This window comes from Panthera uncia, assembly GCF_023721935.1.
Source record: "Panthera uncia isolate 11264 chromosome C1 unlocalized genomic scaffold, Puncia_PCG_1.0 HiC_scaffold_4, whole genome shotgun sequence".
NCBI classification, from domain to species: domain Eukaryota; kingdom Metazoa; phylum Chordata; class Mammalia; order Carnivora; family Felidae; genus Panthera; species Panthera uncia.
In genome coordinates, this window is record NW_026057585.1 from 79,063,245 (window position 1) to 79,086,915 (window position 23,671).

General features: G+C 49.8%; 1 protein-coding gene across 1 annotated transcript in view; it reads right to left on the reverse strand.

The window, feature by feature from the left end:
• Window positions 1-23,671, reverse strand: part of CC1H1orf94 (chromosome C1 C1orf94 homolog) — a 37,165-nt gene that overhangs the window by 6,261 nt on the left and 7,233 nt on the right. Inside the window, exons 2-5 of the mRNA XM_049617532.1 lie at window positions 11,719-12,407; window positions 8,626-8,886; window positions 7,417-7,592; window positions 3,054-3,131 (exon numbers count right to left, since the gene is read on the reverse strand). Coding sequence (XP_049473489.1) covers window positions 3,054-3,131; window positions 7,417-7,592; window positions 8,626-8,886; window positions 11,719-12,407 — 1,204 coding nt within the window. The remainder of the gene's footprint in view (window positions 1-3,053; window positions 3,132-7,416; window positions 7,593-8,625; window positions 8,887-11,718; window positions 12,408-23,671) is intronic.

The following is a 23,671-nucleotide window of genomic DNA, read 5'->3' on the forward strand; positions in this document are numbered from 1 at the left end:
TGTATAAAAAAAAAAAAAAAAAAAAAAAAAAAAGAAAACTCTCTCTTGGACAGCCATCCTCCTGTGTGCCGAAGGGAAAATTGGGGAAACTTCTGGGCTTCCTCTTTGAAAGCAAGAGTCTGGGGTCCAAGCTGCTCAGGGATTCAGCACACAGACAGCCCTCTCTCCAACACTGCACATCCTTATCTAATTAAAAAAAAAAAAAAAAACTCACAAAGGCTAGGGTTTATTGAGTACTTAAGGCATGCCCAGCCCTTCATACAGATTCTCTCACTCAAACTCCAAACAGCCCTGGGAGGCAGGACCATTACTATTCCCACTGTAGGAATGAAGAAATGGGGTTCAGAGAAGTTAAAACCTTGCGTAGTAAAGTGCTTCAAGGTGTCAGAGTTGTAGTGGGAAGCCCCAAGGCACGCCGCTGTACCGCACCTCCACGCATGCTCCCTCTGGAGGCTGGAGGTATGCTCCTCCGTCCTGGCCTCCCCATGTCTCCCCCAGAGGATACATAGGACTGGGTGATGCTGGACATGGGCACCAAAACCCCAAGATGACAAGCTGAAAGTCAGAAAGGGCCAAGGGCTCAAAGAGAGAACCCAGGAAGACACCTCCCAGGACAGACACCTGCAAGAAAATGGCAGAAAATCCCCCTGGTTTTCTTGGGGGTGGGAGTGGTGGGTGGAGTCCCGGACCTGGGAGGGAACTGACGTGAGAGAGGAGACAGGGGTCCTACAGCTGATACAAGCTTTTTTTTTTTTTTAATTTTTTTTAATGTTTATTTATTTTTGAGACAGAGAGAGACAGAGCATGAACAGGGGAGGGTCAGAGAGAGAGGGAGACACAGAATCTGAAGCAGGCTCCAGGCTCTGAGCTGTCAGCACAGAGCCCGATGCGGGGCTTGAACTCACGGACCGCGAGATCATGACCTGAGCCAGAGTCGGACGCTTAACCGACTGAGCCACCCAGGCATCCCACAAGCTTTCTTTAGAAAGGTACCCTAACTACATGTAACAGCTAAACACCATACAACGGCCACGTATGCTGCCCTGGAACTATCTCCAGGATACACTCTGCTGACAAGACTAATGTTAGAACAGTGTGCCCAGAAAGCAGCATCTGTACAAAATGTTTGTATAAATAGATACCACTGGAAAGATGCTTGAGGAACCAGGAACAGTGACTCTGACATTTTTAAAAATTTTGTACCATGTTCTTATATTACTTTTTCAGATGCACACACGCCCAGAAGGTCGCCTCAGTGCGAACTCTTTGGAGCTAGGTGGGAGGTAGGTGGTTGGTATCACTGTTTGTGGGGTGCGGGTGACTGACTGAGATTCTGTGAGCCGGACTATCTCCTCTCTGTTCTTCTTCAGGATGCAGATTCCCTACTGCTAGAGAAACAGTTCTGGCCCAGCTAATAAAGTAGGCTCTACCTATGGGCCCTTCTCTACCCTCTGGTACATTCCAACATACTTCAGGTCAGGGGGGCAGTTTGCAGAGAAAGGGTGGGGCTCCCTGGGGGGAGAAAAGAGAGCCAAGGAGTGTAAGTCTGAGTGTGTGTGTGTCGGGGGGTGGGGGGTCTGTCCACCTGTGTGTGAGGGGCTAAGACCAGCCTGGGGATGAAGAGCAGTATTAGCTTCTCTCCTCACACCCCCGTTTCTGCCCCAAGACTCTCAGTCTCTCTGAACACACTTGTGTGTGCAGCCTGGGGGCGTGCATATGACTATATCTTCATGTGTGACTCTGTGTGTTTGCATTTGTCTCTGCTGCTTTATTTTGATACTGTGTTTTTGTGTATCTGTGTCCAAGAGGCAGTAAACCATGGTCATTGGCAGCATGGACTCTGAAGCTGAGCAGCCCAAGGTCAAAGTCCCAATTTTGCCGTCGTGTGATTTTTAAGCAGATATCCACTACCCACGGAAGCAGGGGTGCCAGATTTAGCAAACAAACAAAAAAAGATATCCAGTTAAATCTGAATTGCAGATGAACAGCACATAATTTTTTAATATCGGTGTGGCCCATGCAATATTTGGAGCTAACTTATACTAAAACTCTACCCACTGTCTATCTGAAATTTAAGTTTAACTGGGTGTCTCGTATTTTAACTGACAAACTGACATGGAAGGGTGTAAGTCCCCAGCCCCACTGATGCTGGGCAAACCCATGTGATTTTCCTTGGCCAGTGGAAAGCGGGTAGGCGCACATCGCCACGTGCTGGCTCTACGCCGAAGCGCTCGGAAGCATCACGTGTTTCCGCTCACCCCTCTGGCACTCCGGTCATCCACGTGGCAGGAGCCAAAGCTACCATGTCTTGGTCCCCAAAGGAGGTCACATGAAACAGGCTTGAACCCAACCCCAGCCCAGCTCAACCAACTCAGAGGCCTATGAGTGAAAAATAAGTATTTATTGTTGAAAGCCTCTGAGGTATTGAGGCCATCTGTTGCCACAGGAAAAGCTAACTGGTATGTTAACTTTGTGACCTTGCGCAAGTTATTTAATCTCTCTGTGCCTCAGTGTCCTCATCTTTAATCTATTTCATAGGGCAGTTGTGAAGTTCGTGCAGGTAAAGCCCTTATCTTTTTTTCTCTCTCTCTTTTAAAGTTTATTTATTTTTGAGAGAGAGCTAGCATGCTTGTGTGAGCCGCTGGGGGTGGGGGTAGAGAGAGAAGGGCACAGGGGATCCAAAGTGGGCTCCGTGCTGACAGTAGAGCCCGATGTGGGGCTAGAACTCATGAATTGTGAGATCATGACCTGAGCCGCAGTCGAATGCCCAACCGACTGAACCACCCAGGCGCCCTGCCCTTAGTTTATGCAGGTTAAGCCTGTAGAGAACGGCTGGCACATAGTGAGGGCTCTGCAGGTGCCAGCTCTTATCACCAAGGGACACTGGTTTGTCTCCACATGCACACTGGCCTCTGTGCCTGTTCTCTGGGGCTAAGGGCGGGCCAGGAAATATATGGCCAGTGCCCAGCTGGATAAAGACGAGGCAGCAGATGTCCTTCTGACTTGAAGGCCTTTGTGGAGCTGGGACAGAGGTGGGCAGGTTGTCTACTCACCTGTCGGGAGTAACAGCCCAGCTGGGGGTGCAGGGCCTGCTGATAGGGCATCCTGGCTGCACGCTGTGGATACAGGCCCTGCAGAGAGAAGGGGGAGGCTCAGCAGTGTGGGGAAAAGGGCTCCCAGCCAGCCAGAGAGCGGTAGCCGCTCAGCCCAAAGACCAGCTCACATGCCTGGATCACCAGCCTGCTCGAGTCCATCCCACCACACTGCCGGCCAGACCCACCCGCCAGTTAGTCCTGTCCAGCCATCAGGCCAAACAAGCACGACTCACCCCACACAGGAAGCCCCTTCTTGGGCAGGATTCATAGCCCTTGGGGTGAGTATTTAAGGTAAGACCTTGAGGAACCTGATTGCCTCTTGAATCCCAGATCTGCCCCTTGGTGGCTGTGTGACTTTGGGAAAATCACTTCACTTCTCTGAGCCTCTTTCCCCTTGTCTACAAAATTATATGTGTTTGAACCTGGAAAGCCTGTGAAAGTAGCTACATTATTTTTTTTGCTATTTCACCCTTTGTCCTTTCCCCAAACCCCATTCCTGCCCCAAGACAGGAGGTATCGATGTACATCTGTGTGTATGTGTGTGTCAGTCTGCATCTGTGTTTATTTAAACACATCAACACGTGTGCTTCCATTTGTGTCTGCAGCTGCGTGTTTCAGGTGCATTAGTTTGGGTCCCTGCTGCTGTGTGTCTATGTGCCACATGTACACCTGAGTCTGTACCTTATGATGAGGATTGGCCCGAAGATCAATGAGCTAGTGCATCGAAAGGGCTTAGAACAGTGCCAAGCACATAGAGAGGATTCTGCAAATGTTAGGAATTTTTAGCATTTCTCACTGCTCCCCACCCCTTGGAGAAGGTGTCTGGCAGTTCAGCCAAATGCAAAGTGGAATCTTTATTCCAAACTCTGTCTGGGGTAGCCTCAGGCATCCATGTATACACACACACGCACACACACACACACACACACACACACACACACACAGACACCCTGCTTCTGTGGGTGGCGTCAGATCATGGCCCCTCTAATCTCAGACTGCCTCTACCTGCCAATTCAGAGTCATCTCCTCAGATGCTGCTCAAAGCACCCCTCAGGCCAGTATGTCTTTCCCGAAGATTCCAAACCCTGAGATGTTGCCTTCATTCTGGGCTCAGCTTGTGGCAACTATCAAAGTGTTGGTGGCTGACACTGTACCCTTGATGACTTCCTCAGAGCCCATGAGCTCCTCATCAAAGGCTCCAGAATTCCTGACATGGGGCCCTATCTTCCAGGTCCCCAAGTTTACACATCCTCTAAGAACCTCTCCTTGGTCTCTGCTCCCAACCAACGGACACAGACCGTGGTCAGGCCCCTCCCGCCTCCACCAGCCCCTTCACCTGCATCCCAGACCCTGCGGCCAGGGCAACCCCTTCACCACCATGACCACAGCCTAGTCTCTGTGACCCCGGCCGTGGCCTGACCCTGGACAGAGAAGTCGGACAGATGGGGCTGTTCCAGCCGGCAGCCAGCTCCGAGGCCACGTTCTGTGTGTCCGTCTCCCTCCCCATCAGCCTCGGCTCTGTTATACACAGCAGACTCCCCCAGGCCACCATCCCCTCCACATCGGCCTGGGCCGGGCTACCCCTCGGGCCTGTGCAAGACAAACAGCCACCTTCCTGCTCCATCCTGGATGGATTTTCAAGAAGCTGGGCCACATGCATCAGCATGAGCAACACACTATCTGACTTTAAGGATGTTGCTAGTTGTTCAACTTGCAATTCTGGAAAATCGAAAGTAAGGTAAATAAACACTCATTCTTCTTTGCTTGAGGTCATGGCCTCTTTCCACTCTCCCTCCTTAACTGGGAGCAGCATTCCTTTAGGCCAAGCAGCCCAGGGCACTCTGGAGTTCCTTGGTGCTGTGGACTTAGTCTTTCATGGCTCTGCATAGCTCCGCATCGCTCCACAGTAGGGTTCTGAGCAAACTGGCTTTGGGACCTCATCTTTATTCCTAACGCCAAGCAGGAAAAGAGACTAGGATAGACCGTTCCCTGTGTCTCCTCCAGGTCTTTGGAGTTCCCTGACCCTGTTTCCTAGGAAGACCAGGGCTGAATAATAATAAAAACCAACATCTGTATCACACTTTAGATTTTTCAAAGCTCTTTCTCACCCATGAACTCAATTAACCTTACAAGCGAGTCAAGCGTATGCTGCTGCTGTGGCTGCTGCTTATTATCATGAGCCCATTTCATAAGTGAGGAAACCAGGGCTCAGAGTGTTTAGCTAACTTTAACTTGCCCAAGGCCACACAGCTCGAAGGCAGTAGATTCCTTTAAACCCAAGTCTGCCGATTCCAAAACCTGCCTTCTTTCTATTAAATCAGGCCCCTTGACGAGCTGTCTTGAAGCTGGATGGCATTATGAAATCACAAGGAGCTGGAAGAAGGTAAACTGCACTGTTCCCCATCACTACCTGGGAGGGTGAGCGTCTCCAGCCGAGGCCAGGAAGCCGTGGAAGCAGCCCTGCCCTGCAAACACTGGCATCTCTGAAAACAAAGGGTCTCTGTGCTCAGGTACGTTCGAATCTCACTCCCTCCAAAAAGTCAGGTCAGAAGCGGGTGTCGTAGCAAGGAGCTGCTATCTCCTCTTTATAAAGCAAGCCATCATGAATCAGCTTTATATGCCGAGCCGTGAGTGCACTTAGAGTGGATCGGTTTACACTGCATAAAAGTATGCAACTGCTTCTTTCAGAGGTGGGGTGTGCACACAGGTCTGTTCTTTGATTTGTTCCTGACGTGTGCTGGACTGTGAGCTTGTCTGTCATCTTCGAATGCCCTCGCCTGGCCAATGCTTGGCCTCTAGTCAGTGTCGAGCAAAGGTTTTTGAATTACTTAAATGAATGAGTAAACACATAAATAAAAATGAACACATCGGTGAGTCGGTGAATAAATGCCTGAAGAGTAAACAAGCAAACACAAACATGCAAGGGTGAAGAGTACTGGAGAAGGGGTCGGTGAGTGGAGGAGGGCATGCGGGCACTTCTCTCAACACTGATGTAAGGAGGATCCAGATATGGGACCCGAGTGTGAGGCTTTCGATGACTCAGATGTCGTAAGTGAGTGAACTGGAATTCAGGAGGAGAGGGCGGGCCCTTGTCCTCTTTAGCAAACAAACAAACAAAAAAAGGCTTGAAAGCAAAACATCAAAGGGAAAGAAAGCTTAGCTTCTGTTTAAGATTCTGGGGCTAAGGCTGGTGCACCGGCCCAGAGAGGCTTTATATGGGGCAGAGAAGATCTGCCTTCTGCTCAGGGGACATCTAAGCCATAAGGCTTGCTGCTCTGCTATAAAAGAGGGAATGACACAGGGAGCCAAGGAGAAGTGGAAGGGGAAGGGACACAGAGAGAGGACAAGATGACTTTCAGGTGTCTTGTCTTCTCTATTTGCTCTCTCCATGCTTTGCTGGGCCAGGCTGGGCAGCAAGTCCCCAAGGACCTGACTGTTACAAGTTGGCATGTCCCTCCAGTACACCCACGTGCCGCTCTGGAGAGGTGCTGGGGCAGGGGCCAGAAGACTAAGTAATCCTAGACACTGAGCACCTTTCCTGGAGAAGCTGAGCACTACCTAAAGGGACTATTTAAGCTACTGAATTGAACTCAAGTTTAAACCAGAGTGGACATTGATTTGATTTTTTTCTTCCTTCTGCCCAGTGGGCAGCAATTCTTAAGGGAAATTGACTTAAATAGACAAACTAAAGAAACTACATTTTCCTGCATAAGTATGTTCTGTGAGTAAAATTTCCAATCCTGCTACATGTGTTTCTGGTCACTAATTCCCTTTAGGCTATTAGGCTATGAACCCAAGACTGAAAATGTGTATGCCAGGCCACCTTCACTGGTACAAGCTAAGACCACTCAGATGTCGTTGAAATAAGGTGGCCATACAATTTGGCGTCCACACCAGGGCACTTGAGAGTGAAAGGGCGTGCTTTTAATAATTATGCCGGGACAAAAGTCCTAAACCCGGACTGTCCTGAGTACTCTATAGGACACATACCATCCAGGTAACAAGGAAGCACTAGCAGGTGGGTGGGAAGCTGGGACCACACCATCATCCTATGCTGGGAGGCTAAGCACTTAAACGGCCAAAACTAGCAAAGCAGATCTGGAATACACAGCATAGAGTGAACTGGAATTCAGACAATGGAAAATTTAGAAGTGTGTGTGTGTGTGTGTGTGTGTGTGTGTGTGTGTATACACCACACAGTTGGTCTGATGTGGCTACAATGAAGAGAATAACAAGTCTAAAGCCTCTTTGTGAATCAGGCTCCCCATAAGCCACAGCTTCTCCATGGCTGGAAGCTGGACAGCCAGACCCACTCACTCACCTGATACTGTGGGAAGGTGGAGTGATTTGTGAACACGGGCGGAGGTGGATAGTTGAGGTTGAGCCACAGTGGCTGGTTCAAGGTTGCTGAGGTCCAGGCTGTGGCAAAGCGTGGGGTGAATACATTCCCTGTGTACTTGAGGTTGTTCTTGTCGGCCACTGTCACAGGTGGGTTAACTGCAAGTCACAGGAGAGGTAGAGTATTTCAGGGATTGGAGAAGAAAGAGGCCAGGACACCCTCAGCACCGTGACTCCCCCAGGATTAACACTCTCAGATGTCAGGTCTTTTAAGCTCCAAGACTCGGGTTCTTCAAAGTTTGGGTGACTTTCCAACTAACAGAAAAACATCGTTAGCACACACCTGGCCAATTTGGAAGAAGTGAGAATCCCAGCATGGTCTGGCTTAGAGCTCTTTCTCCATCATTCACTAGTAAAGGAGATGGTTTAGCAAGAAAAAACAATAACCCAGGTTGCTATGGCTATATTTCACCTAGGTACAAAACCAAATTCTTTCAAGTGCTTTACAAAAATCCAGTTTTATACCAACAATTGCTATGTCGTTGGAATTCATTCTTACCAAGTTATTAAAGCAGTCCCCTGGGACATGTACTTGGCAACACCGAGAACCTTATATAGGTTATTGTACCTATATTGGAATCACTTTTTAAAAATCTCAAACATTATTTAACTAATATGGTACGACCCCAAGTTAGTCTGAATGAATGAGATTTGGTTGAGTTGTTCTGGGATATAAATCCTAGGTTCTCTCCCTCTATAATATGTCCTGTGAGCTTATCACAGAGTCAGAGCTGGGACCTCAGTTTCCCCTTATGGGCATCTTTTTTGGGAAAGGAGTTCTGACTGAAACAGTTGTAAGGAGAGAAAGCAGGGACACGAATAATCTCAATGTAGAAATAATAGGAAGCATGGATTTTTCTTGGGCTTGAGCAACTTGAGGGGATATGAGGCACCCTGGCTCCGAGTTGTATTCAAATTGACCACTAATGATGCCCATGGGACCCTGAAAGCCACCTGTATTTCCCTAGTAGTTGTATTCCTGATGAGGGACGTAGGAGAAAGTCATTTCCCCATTTTATGAGTTTAGAAACTGACACCCAGAGAAAGACAGTGACTCAAAGGCAGCCATTTGGCGGCAGAGTTTCTGGATTCCCTTCCTCTACAGATGCTCCCCTGGGCACACTCAACTCACGTTTCAGCTCCAGCCCGTCCACCTCCATTTTGCTGCGAAGCTTCAGCTGCCTGCTGGAGTTTTTGGTGGCCCCAAGAAACTCATAGAGCAGGTTCTTCTCGGCTGGCCATACAGACTTCGTGGATGGCAGGGCCATGGACATGGAGCCTATTGGGTCACTGCAACTCTCCTCACCACCGGTGTCCTTCCGGCTCTGGGGCCACTGACTGAGAAAGAGGCTCTCTCGACCCTTGGTTGGATCCTTGGTGCTAGGGTTCCATTCTACAGCAGGAGAGAAACTGGGTCAATGGCTCTGGAAGGCCAAGTGCTGGATGCTGGGAGAACCCTCTTGTGGACAAAGTGACAGGTCCTCCCTAGCACACACCTGGGACTCAAAGCACTCTGGGGCCTCTCTGCCAGCCCAGCCCAGTCCTACTCTTCTCCCTGGAGCCTTTGTGGACCACTGCCCATTCCAATCTTCCCCTCTCATGCATGCATACATGGATCCATCCACCCTCCATTTGTACCCTCCTCCCTTCCATCCATCCATTCTCCCTTTCTTCCATCCAAACTTCCTTCTTCCCAATTACCTTTCTTTTCTTCTCTTCTTTTATTTTCCTCCTTCCCCTTCCTTCCTTTTTCCCTCCTTTCATTCCTATCTTTTTTCTTTTCTCACTCCCTCTTTTTTTCCCTCTCTTCTCTCTATTCATCCACAGTGCCAACCCTGGATACAAAGCTGCCTTCAGGGGGCCCCTGGCTTAGTGGGGGAGACACACATTCCTGCAGAGCACATGGTCTGCACAGAGGTCCAGCCCCTCACCATGGACTCTGCTCCTGCTGTGCCGCTCGCACATGGGCAATGCAGCCCGCCCGTCAGTGCCGGGCCCTGACCTGAGTCCTGAGGACACTGTGATGAGTCAGAGCTAGACTCAGCCCTGCAGGAGCTCACAACAAGGAGGGAGAGAGAGACAGACCCAGAAATAGCTCCAGGACAAGACAGATGGGGACCGTGAGGTGACAGAGGGACACAGTGGGAGAAGAGGGTGGCTGAGACGGCTTCTATCTGAGACGGTCAGAGGGTTTCCGGAAGGAAGTGGGCCTTCAGTGAGGCCTTGCATGCAGGAGTCTGGAAAGGTGGCACTGCGGGAGAGGGCATCAGGGAGACACGATGAGTCCCTGCATGGGGATGGGGCCAGGCTCAGGTCTCCTGCCAAATAGACTGAGTGGACTGCCAGCGTGAGGATGCTGCCTGGACCATTGTGGAACCCTCCACACCTGTATTTCCTTTTGAGCAAAAGGAACTCATTCTTCAAACAAAATTAACTATGGTTGAAATTATATACATGGGGGTTTGTTTGTTTTTAAGGCATTGTCTGGTTGGAGTAGTGTTCCCCACTCCTACCCCAACCTGGAGGTTTTGCAGGTCTCCCTGGAGCTTGGCTGGGAAACGGCCCTGGACAAACAGCAGGTGCCCTCAGATCGTTCCCGTAGTGGCTGGATCGGAGGACCTGAGCCCCGTGTCACCTGTTGAGAGTGGATCTGATCCTACCAGCTCTTGCCCCCACCACAGTCCAGTGGCCTGTGGCTGAGTGTGGACAGAACTGGGCCTGCCCTCCTAGTGCCATCCCAGCCAAGGAAAGAGTGCTATAGTCTGAGCCAATTTAGGAGAAAATGACATTTTTAGCAAAACATGTCCCTAGAGTCTCTTCCAAGAGTTTCTCTGGTTGCCAAGTTTAGCCCCCAGCCAGTGTGCTGAAATAACGGTACCCACTAATAATAGCCCTTTCCCCAGAGACCCACACACCTGCAGTCTCTCACCTACCTCCCATCGCCTTGAACACACTTGCCACTCACTCAGCTCCAAAGCTCCCTCTTCTAACATCTGTGTACACAGACAGACAGACACACATACACACACACTCCTGCCTGTCATTCCTCCGCCTCACTCACACGTACACAACTACGCACACAAGACACACACATTCAGATGCACTCACACCCGCATTTTTTCTAGCAACCATACTCACATCTGTAAAGTTCCCTTTGGCACACCTGTGCCCACACATCTATACACACAGACACACACAGGTAGCGGGCACGGTGGGTGGGAAAGGACTACCTCCAACCCAGCGGCCCCATCCGTCAGGGAGCTATCCATACATCCTTTCTGGAGAAGGAGATGGCAGGAAAGTCCCACCCTCCGGGCAGGGTTCCACCCTCACACGCACAGCCCATGGCTCCAAAGAGGCCACTGGCTCCCAGAGACTCTTCCTAGGACCCAGAGTCCAGCTTGCTGTCCCCAGCTCTGATTTCTCAGCCTTCCGATAATGCTCCAGAACACAGAACACGCACCTATTTTCTTAAGGAGAGGGATCTGAGCCTTCCCAACACAGGGATCTCAGCTCTCCATCCACGCTCACAGCCTGGGGGTAATTTTTCTTTTGGTTGACAGGGGTATGGTCAACTCTCCTAGTAACTGCTGGCTGTGGGCAGATGCCACTGCCATCAGTCTGCCTTGGAATCGTCCAGTCTGAGTGGCTGGATCAGAAGGGGCACAAGATGCAGAACCTGGGAGTGGGATGGCGGGGGGAACAGTCCCAGGGAACAAGTCCAGAGCCAAGAGTCTGAACTAAACGTGGAAGGTTTGCACATTCACTCCCAGGGCCCAGAGCGAGGACCAGTCCTCATGGTCAGAACAGGTACCTTTATCGGAAGCCAGATGACACTGTCTGCTAATCAAATTTCCCTCCTATCTGGCTTAAGGTCCCCATGCTGCAGTGACAGCTGGGGTAAACGCTTCCCTCAACGTACTTTGAGTACCTGGATTCAAAAAATGAGCCCGTTACCAAATGTGCCTCTATCTCCCCTCAAAGTGCGCTGGGATCAAGGCCGCCACGTTTGCTTAGACAAGCTGTGCCCCATACACGGGCCTCCAGCAGAGGGGGCCTGTGGGTGCAAAAAGCAGGCTGCACTTGGGGCCCACACCCACCAGAGAGACCACTGCCCCCCACTCTGCACAGAGATGCCATCTGTACCTGCCTCAACCCTGATTGGCTTGCTGGTAAGTCCCTCCCTGCAGGCTCATCTACTGGCCCTGCTCCCAGGCCCACTCACCCGTCAAGAGGTGCCCCTCCGTAGCAGAGTCAGCCTCGGGCTTGGAGCAGATCTTCGCAAACACTGGGAGCTGCCTCTTCTGAGGAGGGAGCTCAGGGAGCTTCTCAGGGGGTGCAGACAGAGGCGGAGGCGGTAGCAGTAGGAATGGGCCCAGCCCCATGGGCTCCCTGGGTCCTGGGCCACCGAACATGCTGTTCTGCAAGAAGTCCTTGATGACCCTTGTCTCCTCCAACACCATCTTGTTGTCAGGAGCCTTGGACGTTTCTGTGGACTTGAATGGGAACTGAGCCAGGAGCTTGCCGATCTCTGAGTTAGAGGCACCCAGGCTGTGGCCCCCATCTTCTGTCCCCTTGACACTCTTGACCTTAGCAGCACGCAGAATTCCCGTGACAGTAGACATGACAGAATCACAGTCCGGCCGGCTGCTGATGACAGACATGGCCACCTTCGGCTCAAGAAGCGTATCACCAGCAATGATGGAGGTCCCCGGGTACTCACTGCTGTCCGCCACCGGAGGAGGTATGAGAAGGCAGGGAGCCAGCTGTCTGGGTCCCTCGGGAGAGGTGCCGGGGGCCTCCAGCTCCTCCGAGCTCTCTGTGACCAAAATGAGGTGCTCTTTGGTCAGGCTTAAGAACTCCTGCTCCACCAACAGGGAGATCTCATCTTTATCACGGCTGAGCTCCAGAGCTCTGCAAACGGGTCAGAAAGACAGGCAGCTTTAGTGCCAGCTCACTAGGGGTGGCTCCGTGGCAGGGCCCAGGCCCCAGGGAAGGGGGAGGAAGAAAACACGTCTCCAGGCCAAAGAAACCTACTGCTTTCTCAAGACAGAAAATGGACAAACAGTGGGTTCCCAAGAGGTTTCTACACATGCCAGCACCGAGAGCACAGTTCTGGGAATCGGGACACCTGGGTCCTCTCCAGATACTATGTCTTGCTGAGTGAGCTGAGCCTTAATTTCAATCCAGCCCTTCCTGTTCGCTTGTGCCCAGGACCTGAAACAAGGAAAGACCAGCTGCACAGGGGTCAGGAGTGAGCCGACAGCTCTGAGCGTAGAGGCCAGAGTGCTGGGGCTGAGCGCCAGGAAGCCCAAGACTCACTGCCCCATGGCAGGGGGAGGGAAGGGACTGTGGAGTGGACAGCTGGACTCACGCCCTGCCTCCCTCACTTCCCCGCTGGGACCTTGGGTAGGTTGCTTAGCATCTTGACACCCTGTCTCCTCATCTGGTTAACAGAAATATCATAGATGTACAAAGCACCGTGGACAGCGTCTGGCACAGAGTAAGGGTGACACGAGGGTGTCTACACCTGTGTCAGCTTGGTTGGGCTCTGGATCCTGGAGTCCATACCGCTGCCCCGTGGCTACCCATGTTCCCCCCCACCCCCCGGTTGGCATGGCCCTCCAATCAGATCACAGTCTCTGGGCTGAGCCCAACTTCCCGTGGGCAGCTGCAGTTGCTTGGTCCGTGCACTGATTCACATGCATCTCCCTGTACCTACACACTGGCCCCTACCTGCACCTCACACAACAGGATGGCAATCCTGTTGCCCTGGCTTGTGGCCCAGCCTGCCGCACTAGCATCTTTGGCAAGGGGGCATCTTCCTTCCTGGCACTCCCAGAAGGACCATGACTACCTAGCTTGAAACCATCTGCTATCCATATTTGGTGGGCTCCCATAAGAAGTGGATGAGGTGCTCTAGAAAGAGCATTCTGAAAACTTCTCAGTGCTCTCTCCTGGGAGAGGGTGGTGAAGACAATGAAAGGGCAATGGGGGGGTGGGAATGAAAATGCCTCATGAATGGAGCTCTGCCAATGGGGACATCTGGAGCACACCCCTACTCTCACAGTTCATCCCGGGGGCTCAGTGAGTCCCACAAACAGGGACTATGAATGTTCCCAGCAGGGATGTGGCTTCCTGGTAATGTTCTTTGTATATGAGCACATGCACGCTCACCCGTGTGCAAGAGCAAATGCACGCACGTGTGGGTGTATTTGACGCATACACACGTGCAGGCACAAAATGTCTCGCATGTTCCCACACACAGAACCAGGGGGAAAGTCACTGCATTTGACAGCCAATCAGAATGGACATAGGCTACAGTCCCAGAGGCTTCCTCTGTGCCAGGTATTACCCCCTTCGTTGCCAGGCCCTGATGAGGCCCAGGGGGGTGTAGCAAGGTTGCTGGGTGGCCAGGGTAAATGGGAAACATTGGGAAGAGCTGGAGATATGGGAGTGCCTCACTATTCTAACAACCGAGACAGCCATGCCCCCTGGTCACCAGCTGCGCACGCGGCCTCAGCAGACTTAGAAGCAGAGAGAGGTGCCAGGAAAAAGCAGACTCTGGCCAAACGGGTCTGGGTCTCAATAGGGTGCTAGTGTCTATTTCATGCCAGAGCCCAGAACCTCCAGGCCTCCCCTGTAGCATGGGTGTGACACCTGTACCGGCAGTAATGGCATAGGTCTGAGAACGTGGTGAGGTGCCCGGCGCTGGCTGCAGTGGGAGGGTCCTGGGAGCTCAGGAAGGTGGTGTGGCTGCAGGGAGTCTGGGCCATCTTCCATTAAGGCTTTCTTGATCCTTCCATGCTCTCTCCCCCCCTCCTCTCTGCCCTCTCCCATTCTCTTCCTTTCCTCCGTCCCATGTCTAGACTTTGTCTATAAATAGGCCCCACTCTCACTGCTGTGTCCCTGGGAACAATCAGAATAAAAGAGGCTACCAATCTGGGTTTTAGACCCCCTTCTTCTTCTTCATCATCATCCTCAAAGGGAACAAGTGAGTCCCGAGTCACAGACACCAGACATTTAAAGGACCACTTTTTGACTCTCCCCTCTACAAAGCAAGCTATATACCAATAGATTTTCTAGAAAGACCTATTACAATGATATCAATTTTAAAACATTGTGATAATGGTATTGTGGTTTATGCTTAAAAAAAAAAACTGAGTCCTTATCTCTTAGAGATACGTACAAAGTGTTTACAGATAAAATTATGTTTAAGATTCGCTTTAAACTTAATCCAGCAGGGTTGGAGGGGAAGATGGCAGGGTCATAGATGAAACAAGATGGCCACACATTGGCCATCACTAAAACTGGGTGACTGATAGGTACATGGGTTCATCACGTGCTATTTGCTCTACTTTTGGCTGTTTTTTTTTTTAATACAAGTGTTAGACATAGATACACATAGAAAAAAGTCTCACCACTTACTTAAGGCCAACTCTAAGGAGAAGTCGAGGCAGATTCTAAAAGACCCTCAGGACCTTGGGGTCCATGAATCAAAACCCACCCACAGATGGTCCTTTCTCAGCACCTGATAAGACACTCCTACCTCTCCCCAACTCAGAATACAGGCAGAAACTGAGTATGAATGCCTATCCTTACTCTGGATACATCACAGCGGTCACAGACCTCTTAGGAAGCTGGCATCCCCAGAAGGGACGGCACAGTGCCAAGAATGGAGGACCCACTCTGCTGTGGGCCCTCCATGTACCCCTGAAAGGCTCCACTCTGGCTGTGGGCCTTCCACGTACCCCTGAAAGGCTGCCCCCGGGCATCGAGGCTTCCCATGGGCCTCCACAAACCCCTATTTCCCTTGCGTCTGTCATAAATCCACTACAGAACAGACAGGAAGCCAGGCATCCACGTACATGCTTGAATTTAATCCTCTCCACATTCCTGGGCAATAAACAGCATCATACCCACTTTATGAATGGGAAAAATTAAGCCTGAAAGAGGCCAAGGACCTTGTCACCTAGAAAGGGTGGGGATGCCAGTGGGTCTGGCTGCCTTTGCTGCCTCCTCCTACCGCATCCGGCTTCCTTTCCAGGGTCAGTTATCCAGCAAGGACTCCTACTCCATGGCTGGGCTTCGTTCCCCAATCTGAGTGTGATCAGGGCCATTGCTGGTTTCATTCCATCACTCCAGCCTGTGGAGGATCATTGCGGTGAATCCTGGGTCTGTCATCCATGGCATTAGCTGTCCCTGACAGCTCCATTTCAGCTGCATGTCTGATGAGCACGTCTTTTGGGTCTTCCGCCAATTTATGGATAGAAATGTTGAAGGGAACAAGCCCAGGGCCAAGCCTTGGAGACACTGCCGGAGACCCTCCCCGCAGCCTGACAGTAATCCTGGCTCAACACTTTGGGGGAATAAATCAATCCAGTCACTATCGGCCCATCTCGACTTCTCCAAGACAGTCTTTATCAAGCACCTCGCTGCAATCAAGATTCATCGCAGTTACAAGTCCCTGATCAAGGGTCTTCCTACCTGTCCCCTCCACTCCCAAGAAAACAAGATTCATTTGCTCTTGTTTGTTCTAGAAAACTGCATGCCTGCAGAGTTAGGACATTCTCAGAACTCAGATCAATCCATTTCTCTGTTTATTAACCTCATGTTTAAGCCTTAATTTCAATCCATCCCTTCCTGTTCGGTTGTGCCCACTTAAGTGTTTATTTTCTTCATGGTATTAACCACTACCACACAGCATCTTTTTTTACATCTTTACTTCCCACAACAACATAACTTCCCTGAGGGCAGGAACTGTATCTTGCTCAGCACAGAGCCTCAAGGTCTAGAGCAGTGCCTGGCATACGACTCCAGTTCATCGAGAATTTGTTGAATCAATGGGTGGACTAGATCATGAACTTATCTTGACATCTCTTGGAGCTCTTGACATCAAGAGCTCTATTGCCAAAGACTTCCCAGTTCCTTCCACTGGTTGCAAACTATCTTGCCTTGGTTCCATTTTCTAGCCCCCATGACTAGCCTGGCACCCCCCTAAGCTGGTCAGATGATACTAACCACATGCTCAGCCCCACCCTAAGAACTCCCCACCTCTGCACAGTGGTCCCACAACAGACCCCACATAGAGCCCGCCTGATCTTTGCAACCACCATGGGCTCCCAGAAAGATTTTTCATTCTCCCCACAACTTTGCTGGGTTCATTGTCAAGTCTGTTCCCCTGCATTTCCTGGAATCTATCTTTTCTTCTCTCTTCCTAAGAAGTTTTGCCGATCCTGGCACCTCTCCCATGCTATTTGCTTTCTCCTTTGAGTTGGTAAAAACTATAAAATCTGCCACAGACTGTATCACAGTGAATCACTCAGGGAGGCTAACTCAGCTCCCGGGCACTGACAAAGGAAGAAGTCAGGACTGGTGCCGTGGCCCCAGGGGCCACCGCCACTTTTGCGTTGCCTACCTCCAGAAGTGACAGGTGCCTGAGTGAGTGCATCATGTCTGCATTCGCAGGGTACAGAGTCATATAAAAATAAAGGCTATTGACTGGTTGGCACCCCTTCCCAGAATAATGACTAAGCAAGCACACTGTTAGCTCCCAACAGCGGTTCTGTGTACATGATAACACAGAGCAAAGATGAAAACTGCTATTCAGCTGAGCCAGACAACAGAAAAACGCAAGCGGAAAATTGTTAGTGCTACAAGAGGACACCAAAACAAATATTTTCTTCCCACCGTGGCATTTCAGAATGATGACAAACACAGTACCCAAGCCCAGCGCCCAGGCAACATGGCTGACTGTGACTGAAGCAAGTGAAGGGCTCCAGGTCTGCCGCAGACCTGAACCTGAGTGACGGTCCCTCTGCAGACCGACCTCATTGACTGTGGATGAGGTTCTGACTTCCCTACCTGTCTGCATGGCTGGAGCAGCAGAGCGTAGTGGCCAAGAGCTCAGTCCCTGGAAAGAGTCAGAAACAGGACTCAAACCCTCACTGGTTAATGGGGGCCATACCTTAAGCAAGCTGGCTGACACATCTAAGCCTCAGGTTCTAGGCTCACGAAATACTAAGAAGGCTTAGCACTTAATGGAGAGCTCGCAAACCAGCCAGGCACTGTGCTAGGCATTTTCCACGTAAAAGCCTCATTTTAATCCCCACAACAGCCCCGGTGGGGTAGGGTGGTAGACTGATTACAGTGATACCCCCATTTTATCATGCCTTCCTGTATCCAGGCCCTTTGGTAGACCCCACCCATTTGGATTCAGTAATAAGCAGAAATACCTAGGAATAAATTTCACCAAGAAGGTGAAAGACCTGTACTCTGAAAACTATAAGACACGGATGAAAGAAATAGCAGATGACACAAATAAATGGAGAGGTACACAATGCTCAGGTGTTTAATGTTTAATGTTGATAAAATGTCCATACTACCCAAAGCAATCTACAGGTTCAGTGCAATTCCTATCAAAATGCTATCACATAACTAGAACAAATAATCCTAAAATTCATATGAAGTCACAAAAGAACCCGAATGGCCAGAGCAATCTCGATAAAAAAGAACAAAGCTGGAGGTATCACGCTCCCAGATTTCAGACTATACTACAAAGCTATAGTAATCAAAAGTGTATGGTACTGGCACAAAAATAGACACAGAGAGCAGTGGAACAGAACAGACAGCCCAGAAATAAACACATGCATATATGGTCAATTAATCTATAGAAAAGAGGCAAGAGTGTACAGTGGAGAAAAGACAGTCTCTTCAATAAACGGTGCTGGGAAGGCTGGACAGCTACACTCAAGAGTGAAACCAGACCACATTCTTATACTACCTATAAAAATAAACTCAAGATGAATCAAAAACTGACATGTAAGACCTGAAACTGTAAAACTCCTAAAAGAAAACCAGCAGTAAACTCTTGGATAACAGTCTTAGCAATATTTTCTTCATTGTCTCCTCAGGCAAGAGCAACAAAAGCAAAAATAAACAATTGGGATTACATCAACCTAAAAAGCTTTTGTACAGTGAAGGAAACTAACAAAATGAAAAGGCAACCTACTGAATAGGAGAAGATATTTGCAAGTGATATACCTGATAAGGGGCTATTATCCAAAATGTACTGAAAACTCATATAGTTCAACACCAAAAAAAAAAAAACAAAAAAACAAAAAAAAAACCCACCAAATATTCTGAGTAAAAATGGGCAGAGAATGTAAATAGACATTTTTCCAAAGAAGAATACAGATGACCAACAGACACATGAAAAGATATTCAATATCACTCATCATCAGGCAAATGCAAAGCAAAACCACAATGAGAAATCACCTCACAGTTGTCAGAATGGTTAGTATAGAACAGACAAAAAATACCAAGTTTTGGCGAGGATGTGGGGGAAAGGGGACCCTCATGCACTGTTGCTGGGAATGCAAATTGGTGCAGCCACTATGGACAACTATGGTTCCTCAAGAAATAAAAATAAAAATACCATCCAGCCCGGCAATTCTACCTCTGGGTACTTACCTGAAGAAAATGAAGACACTAATTTGGAATGATATATGCCCCTCTATGTTCATTGCAGCATTGTTTACAATAGCCAGATTACAGAAGCACTTTAAGTGTCCACCAACAGATAGATAAAGAAGATGTGGTATACACACACACACACAACACACACACAACACATACACACACAAAGATTACTCAGCCATAAAAAAGAATGAAATCTTGCCATTTGTGACAACATGGATGGACCTAAGGGTATTATGCTAAGTAAAATAAGGCAGACAGAGAACAACAAATACCGTAGGATTTCACTTACATGTGAAATCTGAAAAACAACACAAATGAACAAACAAAACAAAATGGAAACAGACTCATAAATAGAGAACAAACTGGTGGTTTTCAGAGGGGCTGGGGAAGGAAGGAATGGGTCAAATTTGTGAAGGGAATTAAGAGGTACAAACTTTCAGTTATAAAATACCCCCCACAATACAGCTTAGGGACTGGAGTCAATAATACTGTACTGTAATAACTTTGCATGGTGACAAGACTTATGCAGCCCACAGTCACCACTCCACATTGCCCAGAACAGTACAAGTGGGACACAGAACAGGGCCTTTGAGTTCAAACCCCAGCTCTGTCCTTTCAGCAATTCACTTCCCTTCTCTGCGGGAGGCTAGAGGCCAGGGAACCAGCCAGGAACTAGGAGGTGGCAGAAGGCAGAACTTGGTGGGCAGGTGAGAGGTTGCAAGTGGGGGTGGGGAGGAGACACCAAAGGTCCCCAGCAAAGAGAGGCCTTCATCGTGGAGGCAGGGGCTCTGGCATACAGCCTGGTCCCATCCCTAGTGGGCACCACACTTGCTTGACCGAGGGTGGTGGACGTTTCTGGGTCTTCCTGTCTGCATGAGGAGCAGAGACTCATTTTCTGTTGCCTTGGCATATTCATCACAGCACCCAGGATGCCCCACCCCACATGGAGGGAAGGGACACGGCCACCTCGGTCAAAGCTGCCTGTGTCTTCATCCGTCTTCCCTCTCCAGGTGTAAGATTCACTGAACCGCCCTGGGGCTCCCTCCTCATGCACACGCCACAGCCATGCACACACACACCAATCCATGTGTACACACAGACATAGTAGTCATGTACACAAACACACTATAGCCATGTACACATACCCAGGTGCACACACCCACACACGTAGCCATGCAACGACCATGCATACAAGGCATGTGCACACACACAACAACCCCACACACACATGCAAACACATGTACCACATCCATGCACATTTGTGCAAACACACCTCACCCATGTGCACTTTCCACAACCACCATACACATATACACCCAACACACACACACACACACACACACACACACTGCCACAGCCTTGGGGAAAACTGGCAGGAAGGAAAAGCTTGAAAAGGAGGGTGGATTCCACCCATCACAACCCAGGGTCCCGGGCTCTGAAGGGTCTCAGTTTGGGGCAGAGGGTCACTTGACGGAGGCTGCAAATCCGCCATCCCAGCTCCTGTGCAGCTGGGTCCCAAAGGTCCCTGGAAAGCCGCTGAGCTCTGTCTGTCTGAGGAGCGCAGGGGGCCGGGGTGAGGGCCTTCGGAAAGCTGGCCTCCACCTGTCCTTTGCTCTTGGGCTGTGGGAGGATTAAGTGAGAAGGTGAATGCGAAGCACTTGGTAAACTGTAACCAGCGCTATGCAAATGTTAGCAGCTCAGACCGACGGAGAGAGAGAGCCAGTGGTGTGGGAGAGCCAGCCAGCGGGCTACAGGCGGGAGCCCTGCTGACCCCGCGCTGCCCAGGGCCCGGGCTGGTGGGGCTGGAGAGTGGCGGAAGTCGCTGAAACCTTGTCATCAGCACCGTGCGGATGGCGATACTACCCGGCGTTAGAGGAGGCAACCCTGTGAAATCCCTCAGCTGCCCCAATGCCAAGCCTGGACTTCACGTCCCTCTCATTTCTTCGCAAGGCCTTCACGTAGACTAGAGCCCATTTTTTCTGACGTCCTTGGCACACACTTACAGCTCTCTCAATAAAGCTCAGTCTCCTTCCTTCACGCGCTTCTTTGGAACACCTCCTTCTCAAAGCTATGTCCCTTTTAAATCTGAGGATCTGTCATCTTTGACCCCCAAAGTACCTGAGAACTTTCATACATATGCACAGGAATCAGGAAGGAAACTGTTCCAAATGCAGATCCCTGGGCACTCGTGGGGGGATGGCAGTTCACCTGGTCCAGAGGAAGGTCTAGGCATCGGCGTTCTGAGCAGGTATCCCTCAGCTACGTTCTGTTTCCGCCCCTCTTGGTTTTGATGCCAATGAGGTGGGAATTTCCTTCAGATACCTTCCAGCTCCTCCCTGCCTGTCCCTTAGGGCAGGTGGGACAGAAAGCCAAGAAGGCAGAGCGAGACACCTCCCCCCTCCCTCCCCCCCACTGCCCGTGGAGGGGACAGGAGGGGACAGGAGAAGCTCAGAACCACCTGGAAGCAGGCAAGGGCGGGGGCTGGCCTGGGACTGGAAGGGTTTGGGGTGGGGGCACTCAGTGGGCTGGAGATTAAGACAGGAGATGCTGGGGAGTGACTACAGCAGTAAAGGAGCTTCGGCTACGGCTGCAGAGCTACAGAGTGATTCGTATTGTTCAAATTATCTTTAAAACTTTTCATTTGAATCTGTTTAATAAGAGAAGGCTTACCCTAAGGAAGAGGTATTTTTTTAATGTGACTTGGGAGCTGAATTGGAAAGAACGTTACAACAAAGATATTAAAAAGGGGATTAAAACAAACCACCGGTGGCCCATCTCTGCAGGCTCCCACAACCTGCGACACAGCTCCTGAAACCATAAAATTAAATTAAAAAGGGGGACACAGGACATGGGACGTTAATCGTGATTCATCTTCCCTCTGCTGCTCATGGCTCCTGGTGCTAAGCAGACACGGAAGATCTATCCCGATGGGATCCCGGTGTCCAGGAAGGAGCTCAGGTCTCGAAGCCTCAGGGGGTTTCTAGCTCTGCTTCGCCCACTCCTAGCATAGCAGGAGGACTCTGGGCAAGTTGCCTGGACTCTGAGCCTCAGCTTCCTCATCTGTAAAATGGGAGTAATATTGACCATCTACTGGGAAGGGCTGCTAAGACAACGAGATACACAGAAAATTAAAATATAGAGCCTGGCATATATCAGATGTTCAAGAAAACATTAGTTCCTCTCTCTGCAGCTTAAGACAGAGGAGGGAAAAACCCTGCAATGTCTTGCCTTATTGATATTCTGTCCTTGGGTCACTCAATGCTTCCTCTGATGACTGTGACCCATTGCTTGGATCCTGGCCACCTCTGGGCTTCACACTCTCCTTGCAGTGGCATTTTTATGGTTCATCCATCATTCACTTCCTCATTCATTCATACACACCGCATAGCAGCCACCAAGTGCCAGGAACTCAGCTGGGCACTGGGAAGACAAAGATGAGTAAGACACAGTCCTTGCCCTTAAGAAGCCATGGTCAAGTGGGGGTGGAGGGCTTGTTGCCACAAGGCAGTGTGCAATATGTGCCCGATGATCAGAAACCTCACGCCAGAACCTCACTGACAGATCCCATTGGGATGCTGTGGTATCTTCCCGTTCGGCCGATGGTCAACACAAGAGCTGAGCCCGAACCAACTTTTCCATTCCATCACCCTCATATAAAAGCCATATGGTCCTTAGAGCTAGGGAAGCACTGGTCGTTCCTGATGGTCTCTCCTGCTTTCTCCTATTAGATGATACAAGTTATAGAAACCAACTGCTGTGTTCCACTATTTGTTCTGGCTGCCAAGAATCCCAAAGCAAAATGCTAGCCTCAGCGGAATAATTTCCATTAGCTGAGGTTTTCTGGTCTAAGTCTCCTCTCGCCATACCGTTCTTGATTACTTAACGCCTGTTATTTTTTCTTTGATCAGAACAATAATGGTGATGATGATGATGGAAAATAACTTGGGAGCCCTTATCTTATGCCAGGTGCTGCGTGAGTTTTGCATGCACTCTTTCATCAACCTCCAAAAGAATCCTTTAAGGTGGTTCCTCACTAAGACATTTTCCATGTTTCAGAGAAGGAAAACGGGGCACAGAAAGTGTTAGCAAGTTGGTTACAGCTAAGAAGTAGGCAGGGATTCTAATCCAGCTGTTGCCTTATTTTGTTTTCTGAGCCACCGTTAAACTCTGAGGAAAACGAGAAGGCATATGCTTTATTTGAATTAAAAGGAAGAACATGGAAGAGGGTGGAAGAAAACAAAATGTTGAATGGGTGAGCGGTGAAAAATTCAGAAGATGACATACTTATTCTAGGTTTTTAAGGATGGATAGGATTTCAACAGACAGAGATATGGAAGAAAGGCATTCCTGGTAGTGGACTGGTCTGAGCGAGAGCAGGAGATGTGTGGCTCATCTTGGTTTACAGAGAGTTTGGAGAACAGCAGGACATGCATCTAGACATGAAGGCAGGGCCAACACAAAGATCCTTGAGGACCAGGTCAAGGGGCTCAGAAGACCATGAGGGGAGCCATGGAAGATTCCTGAGCAACACTGTTGACATGCTTCAGGAATATGAAGCAGATGAAGGGTGAAGGACATCCAGGAAGGAAAGAAACCAGACACAGCAAGATAAGATGTTCTGTAAACGGCAGAAGAGAGACCAGCAGAGAGGCAAGGAGTCAGACACCATCATGAAGACGACTGGAAGAGGGAAGGGG